Genomic DNA, 8,720 nt, shown 5'->3' with positions numbered 1-8,720 from the left:
TCTTGAGCACTGAGCCTTTGAAGAAGTAGCTTGTTGAAATCTTCAGGATGAGGATGAGGATTCGTCTGTCATGGTTCAAACAAACTGCCAGGATAAGAGGATAAGACCACCTGGGACTGTAACTTAGGATCTACCCCCTTCTTCAACCCTCTTCTCCTCCTCATCCCCCTGTTCAGCTTCCTGTCCCCCACTTCACCATCTTTACCCCCTCATCAGCTCCTCATCCTCCCCTTCACCCGCATCCCCCTTTTCAACTCCTTTTCCCCCTCTTTGTTACACTTTTCAACTTCCTGATTCCCTCATAGCTCCCTATTTCTCTTCTACATCCCCCTTATGAACTCTTCACTGCCCTACCCCCTCTTCACAACCCCTGCCCTTTACGTAATTTCCTGGTTCAGTGCTATAATTTCTGGCTGCTGTGGCCAAAGGAGCTGTGAATGAAGCACAATCTGCTCTCCATTATCTTCAGCGGAGGACAGCAGAGATACAAGAGGTCTAACTGAACCATGATGGGTCATTAAGGAGAATCTGTTGCAACAAAATACTATCATACAGAGGGCGGTGGGCTGTGTTGTATATGTTGTAATATGTTCACCGATTTATGTGGGACATTGTTGTGTGTATGTACACATGCAGTCAATGTTGACCAGGCCAGAATGACAATGACAGAATGGTTGATTTGTCCAACTGAATTTTAACAGCTGAAGACTCTTTGATGTGTTAATCTTATGCAAGTCTATTTGAACATCTCAAAGGGTATTCAGGTGGTATCTGTTAATCTAATCTAATTACACATATCTAAGGACTTGTTGATGTTGATATGCGGGAGTGCAAATTGGGGTGGTTTATGACTACAGCTGTTCACAGCTGGGAGTTGTTGTCTGTTTGATAGACTAAATCTTATCAAAGTCCTAAATTGAAACGGCCAATCAAATTGCTCAGCCATTCAATGCCTGGTGAATATAACACGGCATTCAGTCTATAGGGTTTAGGAGAGGCTTGTCTGTGTATGCACACTCAGACCTAAGACATGGGACTTTGACTTTGGACTTTGTTCTGTGTTGGAAGTCAATAAAGTGCATCTCTCTGGAAGAATTGGGTTGCTGCGGAAGAGTACTTACATCATCATTATAATAATACCTAAATATTAATTATCATACCCACTCTACATCATATCACCCAGTATATATTAATATACCCGATCACTACAGGCTGTTGGTCCTTTATATGCTAGCAATAAAGTTAAACCATGCAAGTTAAACATAAACTCTTCCCCAAAATGTTTGAGCCCCCACATATATACATACCCCACATATATACATATATATATGGATGCCTACTATCAAAAGTGTCAATTGTGCTAATGGCCAAATGTGGTATTTTTGGTTTTAAATGAATGGCTGATTTAATATTGTTTGTTTAAATAACTTATGCTCTTCGATGTCTACTGTGCTCATAAGTACATAAGTATAATATATCTATTATTAGTATGAAACCATGCCTGGGGACGGAATGTAAGCGGTCTATAAAATACATTTGTTGGACGACTGTGAAAGCATTTGCCCAACCATGGTAAATTCTGGCCTAGTAATTTCCTATAATCATCAGTGAGATCTAGTGGCCATAATTAAGTGTTTTACCTGAAATGCCTCCATCAATAAAAATAGCGTGATACAGCATTATGGACATTTGATGGAACCAATGATTATAGAAAATCACTGAGTTAAAAAAAGCCAATATTTGTCAGGGCTGGGCAATTGCGTGTCACATTTGTTCAACTATTTTTTTTTTTAATAGACTTCAAAGTCTCTAAACCACACAATCTACTCAGCTAATGAAAGGTGATGATTCCATTTTTATTTTTCTCCTGCTATCAATGGCCAACACAGTACAACACTTCATCCATGTCTTTGGTGATCTCTGATCTCCTTATGAATTGTTTCTTACATGATGAAGATCAGCCATGGAGTATATCTGAGGTGTATATCAGGGTGTGCTTCTTCCCCACATGAGAGCTGTGATGTCCAGCAACATTCATATAGAAGACATTTCCTGCAGTCAAGTCACTAATACACCTCGAGGGTTGTGTGGGATCCCCGATGTAGAGGAAGACAGGACTTCAGTGAGGAACAATTCCCTCACTCAGGACAGGAAAGTGGCTTCTCCCCCGTGTGAGATCTCTGATGTTTGTAAACATTGGACTTCCATGAAAAACATTTCCCGCACTCATGACAGGAATACGGCTTTTCCCCCGTGTGAGATCTCTGATGTCTGTAAAGACTGGACTTGTCTGAAAAACATTTCCTGCACTCAGGACAGGAAAGTGGCTTCTGCCCTGTATGCAATTTTTGATGTCTGCAAAGACTGGACTTCCCTGAAAGACATTTCCCGCACTCAAGACAGCAAAACGGCTTCTCCCCAGTTTGAGACCTTTGATGTGTAACAAGTTCTGATTTTTGTACAAAACATTTTTCACACTCAGGACAGGAATGTGGCTTCCTTCCCGTGTGCAATCTCTGATGTCTGTAAAGAACAGAAGTCCTTGAAAAACATTTCCCACACTCAGGACAGGAATATGGCTTTTCCCACGTGTGAGACCTTTGATGTGTGACAAGATCTGATTTTTGTACAAAACTCTCGCACTCAGAACAGGAATAAGGCTTCTCCCCTGTGTGAGATCTTTGATGAATAGTAAGACTGGTCTTATCTAAAAAACATTTTTTAGATAAATGTTTCCCACACTCAGGACAGGAATACGGCTTCTCCCCCGTGTGCAAACACTTATGTCGGTAAAGATTGTACTTCTGCGAAAAACATTTCCCGCACACAGGACAGAAATATGGCTTCTTTCCCGTGTGCAATATCTGATGTCTGTAAAGATTGTATTTCTGTGAAAAACATTTCTTGCACTTAGCACAGGAATATATCTTTTCCCTCATGTGAGACATCTGATGTGTAACAAGTTCTGATTTTTTCACAAAGCATTTCCTACACTCAGGGCAGGAATGTGTTTTTTTACCCTTGTGAGATCTCTGCTGTATGGAAAGTATGGACTTCCTTGAGAAGCATTTCCCGCACTCAGGAAAGGAATACGGTTGCTCACCCATCTGAGATTTTTTATGCACATTTTTTTTACTGGATTTAAAATGGTAACACTTCCCACACTCAGTACAGGAAAACCTCTTATCTGTTGGAAGGACGGCACCGTCCCTCACAGTCTGAGGTTCCTCAGGATAAGAGGAATACGATGGTCCATCTACACTCTGTGGTGCCGGATGGACATTTGAGGTAGTCGGGTTTTCTCCTGGACTATACTGTGTGATGTCCTCATCTTCTACTTTACAGTCTGGAGACAAAGTGAGACAATCCTCTGAGGTTTTCCTCATCTCCCGTCCATCTACTAAAATACAAATAAAAAGATTATTACTAGACATGAGCAGATTGGTTCCCCTAAACCAGGACTCCGCCCACATCAGACAGCTTTGTCTCTGAGGATCAAGGTAACTAGTAAATGGGTCCTCTGATCTCCTACCAGTTCATTTTTTTATTCATGGACCTTAGTCAGAGAGTGAGGAAACAACGAGAACTGTCTTTTATAGGAGTGACAGTGATGAGGGGATTATAGGACGAGTGTCCCCACCCCCTCTATCACTCATTGCCATCTTCCCAACACAAGAAGTCCTGCACTTCCTTACTTAGTCCATGATTTAGTCATGAATAACAGCGGGGCTGAGCCCCACCAGAGGTCAGAGAGTGAGGATGGGGGAGAACATCCAAGATGAAGACTGGACTGATCCTGAAGACCACCATCATTGGGTTACTGACTCCTCCCTCATTATCACTTTCTGTTTAAGGTTCCAAAGTTTGAGGATGTTATCACATTATTATCAACATGTAAAAGTCTGTGCTCCAATCAAATCATCAGATATAAAATGTACAGCTGGTAGAAAAAGGAGGTAATAAAAGAGAATACATAATATGTTTATATATAGCAGTGAGTAGAGAACTTAAGATACAACAGTTATGACTATATAGTATAAGAATTAAGTAATTTACACCATAAAGTATAAAGTGCATGGGTGAGGACTATTAAATGTTACATAGTTACATAGTAGGTGAGGTTGAAAAAAGACACAAGTCCATCAAGTCCAACCTATATGTGTGTGATTATATATCAGTATTACATTGTATATCCCTGTGTGCTGCGGTCATTCAGGTGCTTATCTAATGTTTTTTTTTAAATTATCGATGCTCCCCGCTGAGACCACCACCTGTGGAAGGGAATTCCACATCCTTGCCGCTTTTACAGTAAAGAACCCTCTACGTAGTTTAATGTTAAACCGCCTTTCTTCTAGTTTTAATGAATGTCAGCGTGTTTTATTAAATTCCCTTTCATGGAAAGTTTTATCCCTATTGTGGGGTCATCAGTACGGTATTGTTACATTGAAATCATATCCCCTCTCAAGCGTCTCTTCTCCAGAGAGAATAAGTTCAGTGCTCGCAATCTTTCCTCATAACTAAGATCCTCCAGACCCTTTATTAGTTTTGTTGCACTTCTCTGGACTCTCTCCAGTTCCAGTACATCCTTCCTGAGGACCGGTACCCAGAACTGGACAGCATCCTCTAGGTGCAGATGGACCAGAGTCTTGTAGAGCGGGAGAATTATCGTTTTATCTCTGGAGTTGATCCCCTTTTTAATGCATGCCAATATTCTGTTTGCTTTGTTAGCAGCAGCTTGGCATTGCATGCCATTGCTGAGCCTATCATCTACTAGAACCCCCAGGTTCTTTTCCATCCTAGATTCCCCCAGAGCCCCCCCCCCCCCCCCCCAGTGTATAGATTGCATTCATATTTTTGCTACCCAAATGCATTATTTTACATTTTTCTACATTGAACCTCATTTGCCATGTAGTCGCCCACCCCATTAATTTGTTCAGGTCTTTTTGCAAGATTTCCACATCCTGCGAAGAAGTTATTGCCCTGCTTAGCTTAGTATTGTCTGCAAATACAGAGATTGAACTGTTAATTTATGAATAAATGAAATAGTACAACAGTATACATAGGGCATTGGTCAGGACTATGCACATTGCAATATAAATGAGATCAGTAATCAGTGGAAGCTTAAAGGTTTACTTAAACCTTAACTGAAATAAGTTGCAGAGGTCCCACACCGCTGCCTCCCATCTCCTGAGACTGCACTCAGTGACTTGGGTCTGAGACTATACAGACATATCCCTCCACCCGGCACAGCCAGCAGACAACAGAGCAAGTAACCCTTGAAATATTGCTCTGTCATCCTGCTAGACCGGGGCATGGAGCAGAAGACCCAAATCCCATACTGCAGGTGCCTAGCTTGAACAAGGCTTATAATGAAAATCAACATTTTGCTTCCAGCTCAACCCCGGAATCACCATAAATCCAGGCTAGACACATTAATTGTGTCTGCAGCACAGGGAAGGAAGATTATTTGAGAGAAATACAGCAATACAGGACGGGGAACACAGCTCAGGAAAGTGACCAGGGTATTACAGGCTGATATCACCCAGTCCTTGCCCTACTCTGGACCAATCAGTGAGCAGCATGGGTGAAAGAATGTATTTAGTGTTAATGGCCCACCTGTGCTGATCTCTGTAGGAGTGTCCTCCTCTATAAATGTCCCCGTTATTCCATCCTCCTCCATAGACTGCTGATCACCCCTCACATACCTCTCTTCTTCTTCTGCTTTAACCTCAACTTTAGAATCTCTCAGGTTTCCACTCTGAATATATAATAAAAATGACATAAACTGTAACAATGCAGATAATGTACAGATCCTAATGATACTATCAGTGATTGTTCCTCATCTACCTGATGATGGTGAGGGATGGTGTGACCTTCATGTGTGGAATCCCGGGAATACAGAGGACGGGGACATCTCTCTGGTGGGTTCCTATTACTGGATCTATCTGTAGGAAACACACACACTGACTGAATACATTGTTTCTATGTGTTTATCAGATGATGGGGGATCTAGGTGGACCCTCCGTACTGCTCTCTCCTTTACAATAAAGTCTCCTCTTACCCGGTGATGTGAGGGGCGGCTGATTGTCCATCATGACGTCCTTGTAGAGATCCTTGTGTCCTTCTAAATACTCCCACTCCTCCATGGAGAAATAGACAGTGACATCCTGACACCTTATAGGAACCTGACACACACAATGATACAGTCACCATCCAGACACATCCCTTGTCTGTTACTGGATAATGTCCCAGAATTCCCAGCACCGCTCACCTCTCCTGTCAGCAGCTCCATCATCTTCTTGGTGACTTCTAGAATCTTCTGCATGTTGTGTCTCTCAGGTTTTAGGGAGTCACATGGAGGCACTGTGATGGTCATATGATCACCTGACTTCATAAGAAGAAATTTCTGTATTGGAAAACCAATAGGAATATCATGTTAGAATCCCAGAATCCTCCTCACCTCTCCGGTCAGGTCTGTGTTTTATTAATAGAGATGAGAGTGATGTCATGTGACCTCCCAGAATCCTCCTCACCTCTCCGGTCAGCAGGTAGATGATCTCCAGGGTGAGGTTTAGTATTTTCCCAGTCATGTGACTCCGGTCCTCCTTTATCCTCATTGGTGCCGTCATTTAATCTAGACAGGTCTCTTTGTAGACGGATAACTTTGGTAAATGAAAGTTATTGTATTTTTTTGTTGTTTTTGTAAATTCTTTTTATTAAAGGTTTTTTAAACATAGAAAAAGATATATACAAACATTGAACATAATAAACATTCAGCACTACAATTCCCAGCACCAGTGTACAATGCAACTCCCATACCAAATAATAACAGACATCAGAAATCCTTCCATACTAAACCCTAGTAAAGGGGACCATATTACTAGAATTTAAGCTAAGTTGTGTTTCAGCCCTGTAAGTGGGAAATGTTCTGCCCCTGAAGGGGTTAATCTAGGTTTCCACACTATATATGTGTGTATCATCATCTGCTGGAGATAAAAGACATCACAGTGACTATGGAGGAAGAGGACGGACATGACGGGGGGTTACTGGGTGTAAATAGAAAATAAGATCTTATTACCTCCTCTGCTGCCTCTTCCAGCAACTTACAGGTTACTGGGTGTAAATACAAAATGGGATCTTTGTACTCAGCATAATGTCCATTTCTATAAATTATTTGAAGGACATGAAGGTCTGGATGTGTCCTTCAATGAACAGAGGATAAAGAGTATCTTATTACCTCCTCCATTTCCAGCAACCTGGAATCCATCTCCTCTCTACTTATTATCATATGGAACTTCCTGTCTGTACTGACATCACTTCCTTTGTTCCATAGAGACTTTCTGTCTGGGTAGAAGTGAGATCACCACCTTGTGGAGCTCAGAGGAATGGCAGCCCAGAGAAATGTCTTGTAGTGTGAACACGGCCTTGTGCTGTGTGTGTATGTACTGTATATCCTTATAGATGCATAGTTGCCAACATTGTAAAAAAAAATTTAGTGATACTTTTTTGGCTGTAGGAGGAGTCCCTTTAAAATTAGGGGGTGGGGCATGCATTTGTAGGTGTGGCATGGGGGGAAATGCAGTGTTGTTTACGCGAAACAGTGGGCATGGCTTCAATGGGCGTGGCTCAAAGGGGGTGTGGTTAGAGTCTGAGATGAATGAGGGATGGAGAGGGAAAGGGGGGAAGGGGGGAGAGGGATGGAGGGACAGCAGCCCCAGATCCTACACCACAATAGAAATATGTGTATTCCAGAGTTTAACAATCAGCAGATAAAGATACTCCAAACACCTGGTGTAAGCGCTTCAATCATCCCAGCACCAGGATTGTTATGGTGTCAGGATGAATGAAGCGCATTATTTCTATTATTACATTGTACTATAAAATTTAATCATTCAACTCACCATAATGCAGAATCAGTGGGACCCCTGAGCGTGTCACCTGCCATGTCGCCTGCCACCAGCAGAGTCCATCCTTGCATAAGGTGTCCCCAGCAGAGTCCGTCCTTGCATCAGGTGTCCCCAGTAGAGTCAGTCCTTGCATCAGGTGTCCCCAGCAGAGTCCTTCCTTGCATCAGTTGCCCCCAGCAGAGACCGTCTTTGCATCAGGTGCCCCCAGCAGAGTCCGTCCTTGCATCAGGTGCCCCCAGCAGAGTCCGTCCTTGCATCAGGTGCTCCCAGCAGAGTCCCTCCTTGCATCAGGTGCCCCAGCAGAGTCCCTCCTTACATCAGTTGCCCCCAGCAGAGTCAGTCCTTACACCAATGTCCCCAGCCTCAGGCCTTACATCAGTGTCCCAGGCAGAGCCATAGTTACCCCCCCTGTACATAGTTACCCCCCCCTGTATATAGTTACCCCTCGCCCCCTAGTTACCCCTCTCCCCCTAGTCACCCCCTGTACATAGTTACCCCCCTGTTCATAGTTACCAACCCTGTACATAGTAACCCCCCTGTGCATAGTTACCTCCCTGAGCATAGTTACCCCCCCTGTGCATAGTTCCCCACCCTGTGCATAGTTACCCCCCCTGTACATAGTTACCCCCCCTGTATATAGTTACCCCCTGTGCATAGTAACCCCCCCTGTACATAGTAACCCCGCCTGTACATAGTTACTGCCCTTCCCCCTGTACATTACAGTTACAACGCTGCTGGCCTGGACTTTACACCGAGAGGGACAAGAGCAGAGCAAACTCCACGAGAGGAGGGGCCAATCCGTGCAGCTAACCC

At 43.2% G+C, this 8,720-nt stretch overlaps 1 protein-coding gene across 1 annotated transcript; it reads right to left on the bottom strand.

The window, feature by feature from the left end:
- Window positions 1-1,453: 1,453 nt before the first annotated feature.
- On the bottom strand, window positions 1,454-7,309 carry LOC141121599 (uncharacterized). Its single transcript, XM_073611248.1, has 6 exons — window positions 7,238-7,309; window positions 6,534-6,662; window positions 6,062-6,406; window positions 5,848-5,945; window positions 5,617-5,758; window positions 1,454-3,400 (listed from the first exon to the last, which is right to left on the bottom strand). The coding sequence occupies exons 3-6, from the start codon at window positions 6,144-6,146 to the stop codon at window positions 2,139-2,141; spliced, it is 1,587 nt and encodes a 528-aa protein (XP_073467349.1). The 5' UTR covers window positions 6,147-6,406; window positions 6,534-6,662; window positions 7,238-7,309; the 3' UTR covers window positions 1,454-2,138.
- Between the last annotated feature and the right edge of the window lie 1,411 nt (window positions 7,310-8,720).

This window comes from Aquarana catesbeiana, unplaced genomic scaffold (assembly GCF_042186555.1).
Source record: "Aquarana catesbeiana isolate 2022-GZ unplaced genomic scaffold, ASM4218655v1 unanchor226, whole genome shotgun sequence".
In the NCBI taxonomy this organism is placed as follows: domain Eukaryota; kingdom Metazoa; phylum Chordata; class Amphibia; order Anura; family Ranidae; genus Aquarana; species Aquarana catesbeiana.
The sequence above is the reverse complement of the archived record's forward strand: the minus strand, read 5'-3'. Positions and strand labels throughout refer to the sequence as shown.